Source organism: Atractosteus spatula, chromosome 12 (assembly GCF_055471065.1).
Source record: "Atractosteus spatula isolate fAtrSpa1 chromosome 12, fAtrSpa1.hap1, whole genome shotgun sequence".
Classification (NCBI taxonomy): domain Eukaryota; kingdom Metazoa; phylum Chordata; class Actinopteri; order Semionotiformes; family Lepisosteidae; genus Atractosteus; species Atractosteus spatula.
Window position 1 is genome coordinate 13,822,827 of NC_142717.1, and position 19,709 is coordinate 13,842,535.

General features: G+C 36.9%; 1 protein-coding gene across 5 annotated transcripts in view; it reads right to left on the reverse strand.

The window, feature by feature from the left end:
- Positions 1–19,403, reverse strand: part of ube2e2 (ubiquitin-conjugating enzyme E2E 2) — a 146,006-nt gene extending 126,603 nt beyond the window's left edge. For all 5 annotated transcript variants that reach the window (XM_088928695.1, XM_088928694.1, XM_088928698.1 and 2 more), the window contains exons 1-3: positions 19,249–19,403; positions 16,887–17,069; positions 13,923–13,973 (exon numbers count right to left, since the gene is read on the reverse strand). In XM_088928695.1, the coding sequence (XP_088784821.1) occupies positions 13,923–13,973; positions 16,887–17,062 (227 nt within the window). In that variant the 5' untranslated portion in view covers positions 17,063–17,069; positions 19,249–19,403. The remainder of the gene's footprint in view (positions 1–13,922; positions 13,974–16,886; positions 17,070–19,248) is intronic.
- Between the last annotated feature and the right edge of the window lie 306 nt (positions 19,404–19,709).

Sequence of the window (19,709 nt, forward strand, 5' to 3'; positions counted from 1 at the left end):
TATTTTTAATACATCTGAACTTTTTATAAGAAAGACCTGTGTGTTAAGCACATATTACATGGGATTTTACCTAATGATTTTACACTTATAACTACTGTATACTGTATAATAAATGAGCAGAAGTGTTATTGTTTTCCTACCTATTATTTATGCATCGACTAAAGACTTTAAGAATGTTAGTTACCCGAAAAATTAACCAGGAATGTTATTGTTTTTATATTTAGGTATCATGGTGAATTAAGGTGAAGCCTGGGTGTTTAAAGGAACTTTTATTTAGTTCTGGAACCAATCAGAGGAAGTAATGGGATTTAATTTTTGAGGAACGAAATAGGCTCATATAATGCCGGATTAATGTACTGTACATATTAAGTACTGTTTCCCTTTTATTGTCTAGATATTTATCATTATTGTTCTAGAAATAGTTCATCCTTTACGTTTTTTTTCTTTAAAATACTAAAATAAATTTTAACATTTATTTTATGCTCCATTACAGTATTTATTTCTCTTTCTCAGCTATTCTCATTTTCTCTTGCCTGTTTTTGCACACTACAAAAAATGAAGCTTGCCTGGTTATGAAACTGCTGCCTCAAAGATCAACTAGAATGGCGAATGTTTCACAAAGTAGCTATTTAAAGACCCTGAACTTTATTTTTTTTAAATGTTGTGTCACTAAAAATATAATTTTGAACAAATGAAGATTTAAATTTGAGGCACACCATTTATTTCTATAACAATTACCTGTAGACTCTCGTTTTACGCAAAATATATTTTGTAGCAAATTCGTGTATACGCAGACAGCGACGACAAAATAAATGAAAACTCAAACAATGTGGGAAATTTCACTAATGCAAATCTGGCGCGGCTGAGCTGTGTTGTGGGAACTACTGTAGTTGCAGAGCCTACTGTATAGCACGCCGGTGATTTCTTTATCGTGGAGCATCGTACTCAATATACTGTAGCTCGTAAACAGAAAGTAGGAAGGGAAAGGCAAAATTATTATTCTGAATATGTTAAAAAGTGGGATGATTGCGATTAGCTTGACGCGTATATATTGCAAGAATGAATCTTTGATTCATGCAATTAAAGACAGAGAGAAGGCTATTCGTAGACAGTTATGCATCTGCTGTGTTCCCTGCATTTTATTATACAATTTTGTTTGATCAATGTAGTATATTGTACGGTATTATATTTGCTGTATTACTGTTTTCATAATATTTTAAACTACATATATACGCATACTAATACACTTACGATTGATTTTTACTTAATTGAGGGGAATAGGAGGGCCTAAGGGTTTTTTTCTGATTATACGCGATTTGGGGCATACGTGCTATATCAGGAACCTAACTACCGCATAATTTTAATGGCTCTTTTTTTTAACATCACAATCGGGTAAAAAATATTTTTTTTACCCCACTTTATAGTAAATATTTATTTTATTCCCCAAAAAAGATCCTAAGAAATTTACAGCAAATCTGTTTTTTATTTAACTCCCTTTGGAAATGTTAAAAAACGTGACATACAGATACACAGTAAACATATACAGTATAACATTGTGCAGGACAGGTGCTCTCGGAATCCCAAACAGCTGTCATTCATAATGAATATTTCCAACTTTATTTTTGTTCATCAGTGGTCAGAACGACTTCCTGAATCTGAAGAATAGTTTTATATATTGTGAGACTGCCACTGCTCACGTGGGAGTGGAATATGAATAAACTGGATACTTACAGACAGGAAGTCATGATATTCCCATCAGAATTCGAGACAGGCTCTGGGCAGCAGTAGTTACATTACTCTCATAAAAGTTATGCAGGGTCATGTAGTAAGAGCATTTCTGTTTACTCCTTCCACTCTGATAACTGTACTGCTTTAAAAATGGCCAGTATTTATATATTTTTTTCAGACAGAGGTTACTCAATATGCAGCCCTGCTGACTCATTCTATTAATGAACTCTGTTTAGGTAAAGTGCTTAATGAGTGACCTGAGCAGCGAGCACTCAATTACAAAATGAAGATGTTTGATGGAATTATGTCAGGAAAAGCACTGGGCTATGAGTGTGCATGCTTCATTGCTTTCATATGCCATGCAGTGTGACAGACCCTTTTACTGAAGTGATAGTGGTTGAAAAAGGGCCTTCAATAAATGCAAACAATAACAAGTACAATGAATAATACGGATATTTAAATGTCAATGGGTTCAAAGCACCGCACCCTTTCAATGTATATTAGTTTATAATCCATTATATCGTACCTATACAGTATCTATGTTAGTCTTATCTCTTTGGAAATCCCCTTTAGTCATTTAGTAGACGATGTATGACTGTACAAAACATAAGGAAGATTTCCTTCAGAAAATTAGTAACTCTGGTTAGGAACTCTTTTGATCTTTTCCAAGCCAGTATGAAATGCCCTTCCTTTCTGATGATACAGCTGTTAAGAAAGTTCCATTCTGAGTTAACTGAATGAAAAACACTTTAATACCAAAAGACCATACATTTAAGCAAGAGCATCGTTAATTTATTTTATGTTGTGGTACATTTTAGAGGAATTGGTGCACAAGTGCTACATCACAATTGCAATCTTTAAAAGAGAATTATACCATTGTGTGCCAGGTATGAAATATTCTTATCTTGAGGTGTGGCTTACCGACAATGTGAGAGCGTGTTTACAAAAGACAAATACTATCAGAGGATTGGGGTTACTTTTAACCAATCAAATGCTAGGACTATTTTGGGGAAAACATTTTTTACATAGGTTAAAGGTGGGGCAGAGAATCAACATAAGAAATATAGGAGACATTGTTGCTCCTTTTATTAGAAATGGCCTCCTATTTAAAAAAACAATGAGTTTATGGGTTGCTTTTTTGAGGGGGTGGGGGTGGGGGTTTTATATGGAGCTCACTTATTTTGGCTTTTATCGTGGTAAGAATTGTTAAACCAATAAATCAAAACTGTTTTCACATAACATTTCACATTTATCCTTTAAGGATCAAATTCAGGTCTATATCATACAATCATATCATGCAATATATCATGCAATCAATATCACATATCATACATAATGCACAACACTAATGAGACACCATAGTTTGCAGCAGAGGCTGAGGGATAGGGCATAGATTTCACTTCCTGTGATTTTTTTATTACCCGTGATGTCACGGGAAAGCATATTAGTCAATATAATTATATAGACAAGTGCAGGGTTACACGTGCAGGTAGTAGAAATAAACTATAAATAAAACATAGGAAATGCTGAGCTAGAAGAGGCTACTTATGTACATCAGTAATACTTATGATGTCGCCACATCATTTACATTTCTAGACAATGTAGGAAGGCAATTCAGAAGGCAAACAAAATGATAGGATTTATTTTTAAAAGCATTATAAATCAAAATAAAGGCATGATATGTTAAAATTGCACTACTGTGAACTCTATTATATTAAATACTGTGTACAATTTTGATAGCCATGTGATAGAAAAGATGTTGCTACACTGAAATCAGTCCTGAGAAGAGCAACCGGATACATTCCAGGACTTAAGGGATTAAAAACAAGAACAGGAGGAATTTCTTTACCTAAAGGGATATGGCACTATGGAATAAACTACCCAGCCAGATCATTGAGGTCAGTGTCCAAGTTTCTTTTAAGAAACACATAGATGAGATTCTTGGATCCATCGACTACTATCTATCAAATAGGCAAGATGGGCTGAATGGCCTACTTCTCTCTCATTTCTAAAAGTGTGTACGTTTTTGTCCACACAGGCAGCAAGCAACACATGGTCTGTCACTTGTCAAGAAGTTAATCTTTAAAACAAAAATCATGGAGAACAACAGGTGCTTTAACTTAGAAGAAAAAATAATTTTCTTTCTTTGGTAAACAGAATTTCACCTACACGTAGCACTTTTAATTAAATACATACGTCTGCTTACCTCTTTATCCAGGACATGGTTGCGGGGGATCTGATGCCTATCCCAGCAAGCAACGAGCGCAAAGCAGGATACAGACCATCACAGGGCACACAGACAAAGACACATCATACTCTCGCACCTGGGCCAATTAATCTACCCAGAGCAAACCCACGCATACATGGGGAGAACATACAAACACCACACACATAGCACTCCTGGACCCACCACTGCCAAGCAGCAATGCTAATCACTGTGCTGCCCACCTTTAATACATTTTTTTAATTCACTAAACATAATGTGAAAAACAAAAGCTTGAATACATTCTGACACACTATTTCCTAAAGTGATACAAAAAAGTATTAACAGCTCAAAACCAAGAACAAAAAAACTAAATTTCAAGTGAATTTTTAATGGAAATGTCAAATTTTACTTTGGACCTCATCCTGAGCTCTATTTTACTAAAAATGCATGGATGTTAAAAAGGACAAAAATGAATTACATATGTGGAATCTTTTTTGTAATGTTAATATCCACAAAATGTGTTCCTTTTGCACTGCTTCAAATAACTGTATTTGGCCATGTATGAGGTCAGGTACTGTAGGCATGAATGGTCAATTTATTTAAATTTAGGGTGAGAGCATAACAGATTAACTTTTATCCAACAGATCTAAATAAACATTTACATCCTTATAGTAATAATTCATGCATTTATGTAGTGCTTCCATTCCTTAAGCTCTCTTAATGTAAAAAACAGGCAACATTAACAGTAACATTAACAGTAATATACTGAGCATTAAAAGAAATGCATTACTCTATGCATGTATGTTTTTCAGAAAAAAAAGGATATTGGCTAAGTGTTTTTGGTTCAGTTTTGATTAACTGATCATTCATCATTCATGACTGACTTTCATACACTTGAATAATTAGCATAATCACAGATTTACCTCATTAATAAGAAAGTCAATCGGGCACAGGTGATTAGGCAATTTACCCAGCTGAGTATGTAGCCTGGTGGAAATCAAGGAATAAAAACAGAAAGTAATTAATATGCTCTGCCTATCAAAAGAACAATGCCTTTGTGCCATTGATACGATGGAGCAACACCTCAGGTGGACTCTCCAGCAATGGCGCCAAGCCTCTTTAGAAATGATTTGTGTGAATTCCCCAGCGAGTGTGCCGTCAACATGCAGAATGATATGCTAATTGTTTTGTACAACAGACCACTTGATGAGGAGGTCCAAGTGTGAAGGTCTTGGCAGGAGTGTCTAGTTCAGTGGTTTCCAAACCTGGTCTCAGGGGAGCCTGGCCTCTTCTGGTTTTTGTTTCAGCCAAGTTTTTAATAACATGGTAACTGACTTCAGTCTTCTGTGTGAGGCATGTTTTAAATTTTGCTTTCAGCTCTTAAAACGTTGACTGGGATTTGTAACTTGTATCAGATCAGTGCAAATTTCTGACTGTCAGAACTGCCCTTAATCAGCTGTTTGCTAAAATGTAATCTACTGGACCTCAGCAGAAGAGGATGCCACTCGCAACTTTATACACAATCATTCTCACCTGTGTCTGCTCATCATTCACTGTCAGTTAAGAATTGTTGAGATGGAAATAAGGTAGCGAAATCTTAATTACTGCCAGCAGCAACTCACAACTGGCAACCCACTGAAGTTAAGCAGATGTGAGCCTGGCCAGTACCTGGATGGGAGACCTGGGAAAAACTAAGGTTGCTGCTGGAAGAGGTGTTAGTGGGGCCAGCAGGGGGCGCTCACCCTGTGGTCTATGTGGGTCCTAATGCCCCAGTATAGTGACAGGGACACTACACTGTAAAAAGGCGCCGTCCTTCAGATGAGACATAAAACTGAGGTCCTGACTCTGTAGTCATTAAAAATCCCAGGGCGTTTCTTGAAAAGAATAGGGGTGTAACCTCGGTGTCCTGGCCAAATTTTAATAATGGCCTCCTAAAAATTCCCATCTATGAATTGGCTTCATTACTCTGTTCTCTTCCCCACTAATAGCTGGTGTGTGGTGAGTGTTCTGGTGTACTATGGCTGCCGTCACATCATCCAGGTGGATGCTGCATATTGGTGGTGGTGGAGGGGAGTCCCCATTACCTGTAAAGCGCTTTGAGTGGAGTGTCCAGAAAAGCGCTATATATAAGTGTAAACGATTATTATTATTATTAATAAGTTAAGAAGGGACTACTGTACACAAAGTTCTGTATGCTGCAGGTGAAGTTACTTATTTATCTATGAGAGGAATGGGACTCTGTGCAAAGTTACAGATTACGGATGTACAACTTATGCTGCTCCTCACCATGGCCACACTGAAGTGCCTGTGATAAAGTACATAGTAAACCCTATACTGATCAAAGCTGTTAATGACAAATGTTGTCAGCATAAGGAATTATAATGAATTATTATTCAGTGACGGACCAGTGTCAATATATAAGGGGTTGGACATGTTTACTGTAGATTTATTATCAATTAAAGAAGGTTTATTAAGAACTTAACCCTTAGACTGAATAAATATAAAAAGTGAACTGCAGAGAAAGTGCATCATTTTTGTCTTCAATGCAGTGCTTCATACAGGAACAGTTAGTTTTCCCTTTAGGCATCTTTTTTTGTATAAATCCGCAGACTCTATTAATTTTAAGTGCCAAACATTTAGTTAATTTTAGTTATTTATCTAACTGCTCATACCACTGCTGCATAAACTCTGTCTGGAAAATTAAACCAGCTATGTTCAGTTTTCGCAGCTTTGCCTGACAGGGGTGTTTTGTTGTTTTATGTACATAATTGACTATTTTAGAACATGTGGTGTCAAGACCTGATATTTGAATATTTGTCATACTCCCCCCAGTGAAGAACCATAAAAATTACATAAATTGTGTATGCTCCAGGGCTGGAACGACTTATACTGTATAAATCACTTTGCTACTACAAGCAAGCTATACAGTACATAAAATATCACATCATTGCAATTTACTATTGCAAGGCAGTATGATTCATTTCTTACAGTCATATTATATGATTCATTTGGTTAAAAACGAACTGTTAGGCAGTTCTGCGGTGTCTAGAAACCGAAGCTATCTGAATAATAAATTGAAACTGCATCTGACCTGCTGTACATAAAAGTCAAAGACAGAGGCTGATACTCTTAAAGTAAAGTATGTACTTTAGGGACTCCAGGTTTTAGATACGGTAACTGCCGGGAGGCCATGAAGAATTTCACTTGAAAGGTTTGATAAGAAGACCCTAAAAGGCAGCTCCATCATATAGGCTGCAACAAACTTTACCAAATGTTGGAGAATTCCAATGGTTGTGCATTTTGTATTAAGTTCTTAGTCAGATAGGTATGCATTCCATTACTATTATCATAGGGGCACTCACTCTGCGGTCCATGTGGGTCCTAATGCCCCAGTATAGTGACGGGGACACTATACTATAAACAGGCACCATCCTTCAGATGAGACATAAAACCGAGGTCCTGACTCTGCGGTCATTAAAAATCCCAGGGTGTTTCTCGAAAACAGTAGGGGTGTAACCCCGGTGTCCTGGCCAAATTTCCCATTGGCCCTTACCAATCATGGCCTCCTAATAATCCCCATCTATGAATTGGGTTCATTACTCTGCTCTCCTCCCCACTAATAGCTGATGTGTGGTGAGTGCTCTGGCGCATCATCCAGGTGGATGCTGCACATTGGTGGTGATGGAGGGGAGTCCCCATTACTTGGAAAGCGCTTTGAGTGGCGTCCAGAAAAGCGCTATATAAGTGTAAGCAATTATTATTATTATTATCACAGCTCTACAACAAAATATAATAGAACTGTGCAAAATATCTTGCCATCTCTTATACAGCTTTAAATTAAAATTGTTTCTCGTGTACAAGTAGGGACAGTCATATTCATTATAAACACATATATCCATAACAAACAGTCCTACAAGTTTAAGCCGTATGTTACAATGCTGAATTTCATTATAGAGTTGTATATAATTATATTTGGAATACTGACAGAAAACAGTGTAGAATACAGGCCAGAGTGAATTCTAGCTGTAAAACGATCTAACAAAATCCAGCTTAAGCTTATCACAGCTGGATATCAGTATGTCTAATATATCCCTCAGTTATAATACAGTTACAAAAAAAAATCAGCACATCACTTTTTGAAATGATAAAGCAACAGAGACAGATGCTTTGTTTTCATTTAGACATTCTGAAATGCAGAGAGGGACCTGTCTGCATGGATATTTCATACAACATGGTTTAGTATCAGTTTTTGATGACAAAGCGTCCATCTGTTATCAGGAAGTCGATTATTCTTAGTAACCTGGAAGGCACAACCACATGCTGGATGGGTGACCAGCTCAACACAGGGCACACACACACAGGGACAATTTAAACACACCAATGAACCTAGCCAGCATGTGTTTGGACGGTGATAGGAAACTGGACCTGTTTGGACTGTACCAGAGAAAAGCCAGGTGAACCCGGGGAGAGCATGCAAACTCCACACATAAGGTTATCACACAGCCTGGAATTCAGAAGCTCAGGACCCACAAGCTGCATGTGGGCAGCACAAATCTCCGTGTGTCCATGCTGTCCAAAGACAAAGCGATTTCTTCATAATGCTTTACTGCCAAGTAAAACCAAGTTTCACTGCTGAATAAATTTAGCTTACAGATTACTGCAGTGACACTTCACAATCTCCTCATGGCAAACCTGAAACATCGTGCCTTTTCACTTCAAGTCCCAGTTTTTACGGCTAAAGCACTGTTAATACTGGCTAACCACAAAACCCATTTAAAACTGGATGCATGCCAGTTCTCATTATTGAAGCCTTTATTATTTGCTCACTATCATTTCAAAAAGATAATGCTTATCTTACATTTACAGAAGCAATTATGTCCCTAACGTAATGCTTAACTGAAGCAAAGTCTTTCATTTTATTAAAAAAAAAGATATCTTCTTTTAGAGCACTAAACAAGAATTCAATTTCAAAGACCCACAGTGTAACAGAAAAAGAAAGTCCAGAGAATGTTATTTAAAAGGTACTATGAAAAAACACAATTAAAGGAGTTAGGCATGTATGTACCGTAGCAGTACCCTGCAATATAGATTAACTTCTCCACAGAAATAATTCCACTTCCTGACTTTGTCATGTTTAGGTAAATAGTTTGTCCTTATGCTTAAAAATCAATTAGAGGAAACTATCAATTTCTTCAAAGAGGGAATGGGAGGTTGGAAAACTTTTTTCCTTGCTTGGGCAAAAGATCATCATTCATCCATTATCAAAAGAGTAGTTTATTCCTGGTGGGAACCAGAAACCCCTCTGGGAATCACAAGATATGACAGTCCATCACCAAGGCAGACAAAAAAATCTATAAACATTATTTTCTTTTCCAATATACATCGATATCACCGCTTCCGGACTTATTTTTGATGTCTTATGTCATTTTAAATATGCAAAATACTGTATTACACACAAGCTATTTAATTTGCATTTCTAATAATACCAATTTGTCATCAAAGACGTAAAATATTTAGCTGGTGAGAACATGAAACAAGGCAAGGATTACCAAAACACAAAGACAAATACCCCACTCTTCACAAAAAATGAAATGTAAAAAAACATTATCATTAACGAACAATGAAGGCCCTAACACAGAGTTTAGGTTAATGAAAATGGACTTTTTAGCTTGAATAAAATGATGTATTAAAATGAAAGGAATAAAGGACTGTGGTGCTATACTTTAGTGCTCCCCCACAACTAGCTGTTTTTGTTGTTGTTGTTGCCTTTTCACTTCTTGAAAACGTCTTTCTGCTTATATAATAACAAAACCGATTAACAAAACACTGAGGTGTAGAAGGTATTCGCAGTGAACATTTTTATGTTTGCCGCCAATGAGAGATCAACTGCTGTGCAGCTTTGCAATACAAAGATAGGTGTTCGTGACCAACTTTCTCTGAGATTCCTCATTGTTTTCCCCAGCGCCATGGGAATTCTTATCATGATAGCTCCAGGGGTATTGAGAGGATATGGTAATTCAAAACAATCACTGCAAATGCCAGTTGAAGAATGAAGTAATAGAATTTATCTGCTTAAGCTGTTTACAAATGATTCCACAGCACATGGTCACCTTTCATTAATTATTTAATGTCCGATTGTCAAACAATTTCCACTCAGAGATATGTCTGCATCACATAATATGCCAATGAATGTAAAAGGCATATTAAAACATCTTTATTGAAAATAAAGTACACCTCTCAGCTAAGCATATTACCCCATGTGAAATCACAACCTTTCTTAACACTGCTTTCCAGTTAGAAGGACATAAAACACGTCAATACTATTTAAACCTTTTTCACAACATTATTAAGAACTTTGTTTTGGTATTCTCAAGCCCCAAGGAACAATGGTTTCACACTGTAACAAAACAAGCTAATGAGGTGTATAATGAGTGCCTTTCCTATTCTCACATATCAAATACGTTTCTTTGGATATGTATGTACCCATCTGCAAGGCACTGTAAAATAATTTTATAAACTTAGTTACATAAACAGATTGAAACAATATTATACTAGGCGTTTTCTTGCACACTACTGTAGGATTTTTACATGCATAAAACAGCCACAAAAGAACAGCAGCAGGATTAATGCCATTCCCCCCTAGCTTCCCAGACATGGCAAAAGCATAAAAAAACACCTGACGTATTATTCATCTTCTAAAGCAATTATTTACATCCTCCATGCAACTACTGGTAATGTTTCTTATAAGCATCATGACAGGCAACTATGAAATCATCATTTATTATTTATCTGCAGCTTTCCCTAATATGCTCAGCAGTCATTACAAGTAAATTATGGAATCATAAATAGTGCTTCTAATAATAAACTTGTATTTCAGAGATGGCTCTCTGACAAACTGTTTTTGAAAAAAAGCTAATTTGTAGAGCTGATGTCATCTTCTGAAGCCCAAGAGCCAAGAGCATGCAAATTCATCTCACAGAATTTCACTCCAACATGATGTATTCAGCATCACATCATAAAATGTTCCGCAACATAAGTGAACAGAATTACTTAAAACACCGAGATTCTAATTTCAGTCTAGTTTAGTTACATACTGTATGACATCTGACTGATATGCTTCTATTGCCCTTAATAGAAGGTAAGGTGAAAGCACTTTACATCTGACATCAATGTCACTAAAGCACACAAAGAGCGCAGGAACACTTGTGATCATGGTTGAAATATTCAAAATGTATCCAAAATTTATCATTTACAGAAACTATTATTCCCTGATATCCAACAGTGTATTATTTAGGTTCTCTTTCATACATTTTTAGTTATCTAGAAAGGTCCTGAACAGAACTGTTTCACCTTTCCAGCAGAGAATTTTAACACAACCACAGTATGATCTTCCCCAACTAGTCCATTGACATTTTTCACATCTGCTCTGCAGGGTCAGTGAATATTGGGGAAATTAGTTCTACATACCTATCAGTTCTTGCCTTTTTCTTCTGAGGCTTTATTCAAAGACAAAGCAGATTCACAATGCAATGAGGTCTGACGTGAAACCAGCAAACTAATTTAACTACTTAAGTCAGATTCAGAGTCAGGCTAAAAAAGGTCAAAACCCTAAAAAGCAAATTAAACTACTTTGCCACACAGACCCTTAAGTTATAGCATTTCTCTATCTCCTATTCCAATCCCACATGACAATAGGCACCCAAAATAACAAAACATCTCAAGATTTACCCAGCATAATCCTTTAGTGATCCTACCGTTTTTCCTTAGCCAACACACAAATCATTTACTTTTTCCCTTAAATTGGCAGGAAAAATGCTATAACAATTAATTATAAGAACAGAATTTAAACAGAAAAAAACATTTTAAATTCTATAAGCTCTTCACGTTATTTTTCATTTCCAACACAAACCAAAGAAACAACTGGATGCAACAATACTTAAGTGAAGCAACACAACCACATATTTTACCGCAAAGCCTGGATAACCATTTCCATATCAGAACTCCCTTTGAACTTACCTTTTTATCATAACATGCATAGGTTGTTTACAGACCCCTGAGACACTCAAATGTTTCATTAACATGCTATGAAAAGTGAATGTTGTCCTTCATGGTTACACTGATGAATATCAAGTCTTTGTCTCGGATATCACACAAGGCATTGGCTTGAAGCACTGAAAAATGGCTAAATGAATCCACTTTCAGTAAGCTTTGTAGATATAGCATATGCTTTTTTCCATTTTTTTACAGCTAATTGTTTTATCATTTTACCATTTTCAATGGTACAAGAACTTTGTGCCAAAAGGGTAGTTTATTTTAGATTTTTATATTCTTTCCACTGATCTCCAGTCTTGCCATATTTAAATTCAAACCATTTTTCAAGCGATTGGATGTATGCACTTGCCAAACCACCAACGTAAAGTCTTGGTGAAGAGCAAATCTCTAGTCTTCTTCCTCTGTGAGAATTAAAATGCTTGAGGTTGAGAAACTATGACTTTAAAGTTGGAAAAGCGATAGTATCTCTACCATAGAACAAGTCAATGCAGGCTATCTGATGATGAGTCACAATGAAAAAGCAAAGCAGTACTAGAGCAAAGACACTTTGCATGGTCCAAGTGTTGGTCATCCATCAGACAGTACAGGCAAAAATTAACACAAAATCTAAAAAAGAGGCAAGGGGATCTCTACTATTTGCTGCAAAGTAGTTGTCTAGCTTCTCAGTTCAGAAGCTTCACTGAGGTTGCAGGCTGCTCAATTGCCACCGAAGTCAAAGTAGCTCCATTAGTCATGAAAACAGAAAGGTTGTGGCATGCAAATTCTTTCACTCACTTGATAAATTATTTGTCATCTGTTACAATCAAGTTCTTGATGTCTTCTCAGTTTATATTTAGTACAGTATGTGGCTGTGTTGCTGTCATTACATGATAAATACACTTATACAACCCACAGGCTTCAGATTTAACAAAATTAACCAACCACCTCATGACATTCTATTACAGCAGTGTAATAAAATAAGTGAACATTTGTGAGAAAAAAAGATTGTGGAACATGTAAGTTATTAAATTTAAATATTAGCATAAACACACTTTCTGCCCTCTGAGTTGTAATCCACCTCTAATGTCACAGACAGTCAAGTCACCCTGCATTCAATTGTGCAACCCAGCACTTCTAATACTGAATTAAAAAGAAGCAACACAATTGCAATGATCTGGTGTACAGATTCCTATATTCTGCACAATCTGAAATCGGCAAGATCAAAACATGTCTCCATTACGGTACATGCTGGCTCCATGCAGGCCAACAGATATTTTTCAATACCACACAACTAAACACAAACAAGCATTTTGTATTATTTTACAAACACAACTGGAAATGTGACAGATTGCGGCAGAAAGTGATTATTTTGTGATTCGTCTCGGTAAAAATAATACCTACTCAGTTTGCTTATAAAACATTGATAGGCAAAGAAAGATATACAGATTTCAAGAACACAGCATTCAGAGTGCCACACAAAGTGCCATTCTTTCAGAAGAAATACAGAGATCACAATCTGCCACAGCACACTGCCCTACAAATGCACAGTTCACAGTTCAGCACTTTGTAGCTTTCATCCATAGCCATTTTCTTTTTTCCAAGTCAAAATCTAGATGTTCCCATATTCATAACAATACGTTTCTTAATTACATATAAGTGCTAGTGATCTAGGCCAGCTTTCGCCTTAGATAAGTTCAGGAAATCACTGAAGCAATCTACTTTTCAAGGAATAAAATGGCAATAGAAGCCTGTGAAAAGCCACTTCTCTTTGATTCATATTATGACCTACAGCTCTTGCCTGTGGAATAATACATTAAATTAAGTCAATTTCACACAGCCAAGAGGTTCAAGCCACAGTAAATCCAAAGAGAATTCCTGAATTTATGCTCTGATGTCAACATGCTTAAAATTGAACAAAAAGCAGCTGGTAAATGAAAAGATAACCGTTTGCACTCACCTGCAATTAGGAGGTGGATCTAATGTAATTTCAGCTAGTTCTTTCTGAATCCTAAAGACAAGACAAAAATGGTATTTGTTCAACAGTGAAAATCAACCTTCAAGATTTAAAATAAACCTTTACTTGTTTAGTTAAAAAATACATTACACTTAATTTAGAATTTAACTAGATCGTACAACATATCTCCTGCCTTGCTCAGCTTGTAGTTTGTCATTTTTCGACAATAAACATAAGCTTCCTCATGCTTTATCTAACAACAGAAACTAGTCCGTTTATCACAGGTCAAACACAATAGGCTTCTTCTCCCGAATTAACAAAGGTCAAACTTCAGAACCACTATCTTTTACATTACATAATTAAAGGCTGGAAGGTGAGGCAATTCTCATTCCCAGGAAACAAAACTTGAACAACGATCTGAAGGCAAGTGTATTATCTTGCTTCGTCACCAAAAGGTCTGTAGGGCTGCGCGCAGCAGAATAATACCCATTCATATTTGCATTTGTGAGAATAAAGTACAATGGTATTACTAAAGAACAGGGGTTTGAGGGTTTCAGTAAAAAATGACAATATACACTTTATGTGTACACTTCATGATCATTTCTTTGCAGACCCACTGTGTACTCTAAACGTTTCATGACAGCTCAGTATGGCGAGGGGAAGTGGTACAGGTGCCGTGTCATTTTAACAGTGGCCCCCGTACGTTTTGGAAAATTCAATGCGAGTGGAAGAAAGAAAAACCAACAGCTGCAGTTCCAAATGTGAGATGTGCAACTCTGCATCAGATATTAAAACAATGCAGCTTTCTTTACTAATTAAGGGGAGTCCTATCTAGTCTTGTTTCTCTTTTAGGCCTGCTGCGAATTTGTTTTCAAGTCAGTCCAAAGTAACGCCTCCAGCACAAGCGCTGGAGTTTGTCACCAAGCAATGCAAGTGTGAGAGGAGTGCATGGGCTGTTCCACTTCAATGAGAGGTCGGGGGCATATATTCAATAAAGTTCTTGTTTTAAAGCCTTTTAAATACGTGCTACCCCACTAAGTTAATGGATTGATTTTTATTTGATATTCATAAACATTTCTAAGTCCACGAACTGAGGAGTACATTTAGTTAAGTATTACATTGTTGTCTTGCAAGGCTCTAGCCTAGAGCAATTTGATTTGTGCTGAGAGACTACAGAAATCACTTCTTGAGAATACTGATATTCTGATATCTTAAGATATTCTGATATAATATCTCACTTCTTAAGAATATTGATATTCTTATTTACTTGAGAAAATGATTAGTACTAACCCTATTTATTTTCTGAGGAGAGAATCAGAAAATGTATTGAAACCATGTATTTACCTGAGGCAAGTTAGGCAAAGAGCCATTTAAAGATAGAGCAGGGTACAACTGTTACATGAAACAAATTAAAATGATGCTGTTTTAAGATGGGTCATATGGTAAGATGGACAAATAAAGTTGTTCAAAACTATGGAGTAAAATTACTTATTTTTGCACACCAATGATGTCAGAGACCTAACTCCAATATTGAGTGCTCTGACTAGCTATAGACCACTTTTGACACCTGCTTGTTACCAATGCGTTAACATTAGGAGGAGAATTAAGACCACCTCTAAAATTAATGTGCACAGTGTGGTACAATGTAATGTAAAGGAACAGTCATCACTGACTCAGCTGGCCTACAGGATTTCAACTGACACCCTTAACAAAATACTCATCTAGAGCACGTGGAAAAACTAAAACATGCTCAAAATAGATATGTATACAGTATGTGAGTAATACAACAGATTTTGGAATATGATTACAGAACTGTGGATGCTTGTTTGAAATATAGGAAAGTTACAATGTCAAAATACAGAAAATAAAAATGTAAATATACATATAAAAATTATAGTATTTTTATCCTGAACCATTGGTTGTTAAGCTTTTACTCACATTACTTCTGAATGGCTGAGACACTCCTGTTGTCTCAGTGGTAATGGCAATCATTTGAAAATGCCACTCAATTTTTTTCCTCACATTTTAAATTATAATTCTTAGTCTTATCGTACTGTCTCTGCAAATCTGTACCAATGCTTTAAACATACTGCATATGCAGTACAAATGTCAATCTAAAAATATAAAGTTATACCTATCCCCAAACGTATTCTTCAGCACAGTTGACAAGACATAGCTGCCAGCTGAAAAGCATGTTAATGATTACGGTGGTAATTGTTACCAGATATACCCAATATACTGAACCACTGGACAGACTGAGTTGCCTATAATTCTCTTTAGATTTAATACATATATATATTCTGCAGACACTTGATAACAAAAAATATGCTTAACAAAATAATTTAACTGAATTCATAGCTAAATCCACAAATATAACCAATTGTCTATTTCAGGTACCGTAACCGAAAATCAGTACGAATTAAAGACATCTTAACTACCCAATTAGAAATACACTATTTCTGTGTTACTTAATTCCCGCACGCTTAAATGTTGGGAAGGAGAAAAACTCTGACTGTAATCACATACTAAAAAGTCAAGTTAATAGCTTAACTGTAATGTGAGGCTAGAACCACTGCACTAATTTTAAGATTTGAAACTATCAAGCTACGAGGCGTCTAACAAGGAACATAAGAGTACTACACATAAAAAGGCCACAGATACAGTAGGAACTGTAATAAAAATTGTAAATTCAGATCGCTTTCATGTTTCTGTTTACAGTGCTACTGATATTTCTTTGCACTTAATCTCTTCCTAGTGGGTATCTGCATCAGCATGCGTAGGCTGCAAAGGAACAAGTAAACGTTTATTCCATGCTGGAAAAAAAAAAAGCCACAACGTCTGTGGCTATGGAGCCTTCTTCGGGTGTGGACACCTCATCTCTTTTCTTCTCAGCATGGAATAAACCTTTACTTGTTCCATTATCTCTTCTGTGTCAGGAGCAGGCCGCATTGAACTGGGAAACGTTACCTTTTTGCACTTGTCGAAAGCTTCGCCGCAGTTTTGCTGGAGATTTTTGTCTCTTTCTTCTTGGGCTGTGTTTGTTCTCTTTCCTGCTCCTGATGAACACTTTCCCGCTGGTCTATATCCGAGCTTCCCCCGCTTGTACTGGGACTGTCATCGGGTCTTTGTACCTCACTGGACATCTTGGTCCTTCCAATCACAAAGCATAACCCAGACTTTGATTACCACTGCTCTTGACCACAGCTCTTGACTAGATGTGCTGTCTGCCCATCTCACACTGTACCTGCTCCATGGAGCTATTGGAAACCTGCTTATAATGTCAGGTTGAGCTAAACTTTCCTGCACCCAGGATATCCTTGATAGCAGCGTGCATGGATACTTTTACATGTTGATAGCATCGTGTAAGCTGCTATACATACTGTATATTTGGATATACTGCAGATACCTGATAGCAAAATAATCACAACAAATTGACTTTACTGAATTTAACAAAGTAAGTAAGCTATTAACACTAACAATATGGGCAAAAATGTTTGCTTTTGTTATAACTTTAGTTCATATTTCAACAATAATCACCTCTCAGAAAGACTGAAATTTCCTTTTGTAAAAGGTCAGAATAGTTCTGTGTACGTTTAAACAAATCTATCACTTTAATAAAAAATCCTAACTATTGAATTTGATCTAATTAAAAAAAAACATCCACTCTCAAATCAGTACTTTTCAATGTCAAGTAACTTACAGCATATAAATTAATGACGACGAACAGATGTTGATTTAAAATCATTGCTCGCAACCATTACAGTAATCTCTAAATTAACAAAATGATTAGCCTTAGTTTTGTCTGGCAGGTAAGTGCCTTTAGAATTACTGGGAGCAAAGCAAGCTTAACAACGACAAACGCACAAACTTGAGATTGTTATGCTACAGAGTTAATGTAGCTGTACATCTACCCTGTTAGTGCATAGTTAGTGATAGGAAATGCATATTCCTTAAAAACAGATGTACCTGAGGATTTTAGGTTTTGATAGATTTCTTAGCATTCACACAAGACACTGTATAAAAAAATGATTCTAAAAACAACAGCACGACCCCAGTACTCCGATAAGAGATGTTATTCCGTCATGCTTCATAAGGTCTACAAACCCACAGCACGTTTTAGTCGAACTGAATACCACTAGTTAGAAGTGGCACTTTCATAGCTGTTAAATGTAACATTTCTTTATCTCAACTGTGAACAGCAGTCCTCTTGACCAGCAATTTTGATGTTTATTTATAAAGACCACAAAGCGGAAAGAACGTTTACTGTTTTACTGGTCTGTTTGAGGTGTGCATGTGCACAACTGCTCCAAAAGGCAGCAATTAATCGACTATAAAAGCCTATTTCATTTAAAATAGTTAAGATGATGGTTTTAAATGAGTCCCGGCAAGGCATTACAAGGTGTGTGGACTGTTAATCTTTAAAAATATCTGATAGCTCATAAACACGTGCTTGTTCTGTCAGATTCAATATCATTTGTTTTTTTTAAACGATCTGCTTTATTTTGATTTCTACCGTTCATTTCTTCCACGTATCTGATGCCTTACAGCTACAATACATTAGGCTGCTTGTCCCTAGAATTAATTTGTAATTCACAAAAAAAACGTCAGAATCAGTCTTATTATGTCAAGTAATCTGAATTGCTGATCTTACAAAGCTCTTGGAATCGATGTAAACAAGCGTGAAAACTGCTATCTCAAATCTTGTTGAATAATGAACTTATGTTTGTCAAGAGCAATATTTCCAAGTGCAGTTTATTTTTAAGGATATACGCATAAAGTTAAACAAATACCTAGAGTTTTTAGAGTGTCTAACCCTTTCGGCGTCTAGATGTGTTTACATGAAAAGAATCAAGAAAACTCAAAGCATTGTGTACCTTTGTTGTGTAAATAAATGCCCGCTTCCCATACAGACCTGTCAAAATGCCGCAGATGAACGTTAAACTGCACAAAATGCAAGCTCCGAATTGTGCGCACTACTCAAAACGATGCCTTTTAAAAAGGCCTTACAGTTACATCCGAGAGTACAACGCACTGGAGTCTGTTTGCTTCAAATCCTTTCAAGACAGAGCTCGTCTTTCTGGCTGCAGGAACTCTAAAATTAAACAGCACCGTCTGCAAGTGAGCACTACAGGAGCTGCTCGAAAATGTGTGAAATCATAAGGTTTCTTCACTGACCACGGCGAGAGCTGCTTCAGCACAAAGACACTAGCTAAGCACATCCCCCCCCCCCCCCCCCCACAATAAAAAAAAACTGTCACTTTCACGGGACATTTCCTCACTTTTTAGGCAGTTTCAGAGCGGAGTCACAAAGTAAAACTGATGCATTTACCTGTCAGCAGCGGGGTGAGTGGCTGTCGGTGTTGGAAATCACTGTTGTTAACCCCGACGTTAAGTGTCTCCCGAGCAGCTCGCTCTCGCTCCCTTTCTATCTCTGTCTTTCGGTACTAGAACGTATACACAGACAGAACGCAGCCGACAGAAACTGAAGCAGCCGGACCGCCTCCGCGCGCGTTCCCGCGTACTGTTTATGGGGGGGGGGCGCTGCGCGTTCTGGCGCAGCTGGTGCCGGGGGAGGGGAGAGAATGGAGGAGGAAATGTTAATGCGAAATGGGATAAAGTTGTGCGGGGAGGCGCGCTCATGAGGGCCTGACTTCTGCGGTGGGAAGGAAGGGAGGTGTGAAGCGGCGTTAAATTCTTTGAGACCGATCGAGATTTTCGCCAAGATTCTCGAGGTCAGGATCACAGGCGACCTCTGACAAGGAGAGGCAGACAGATAGTAACACTTTTTTT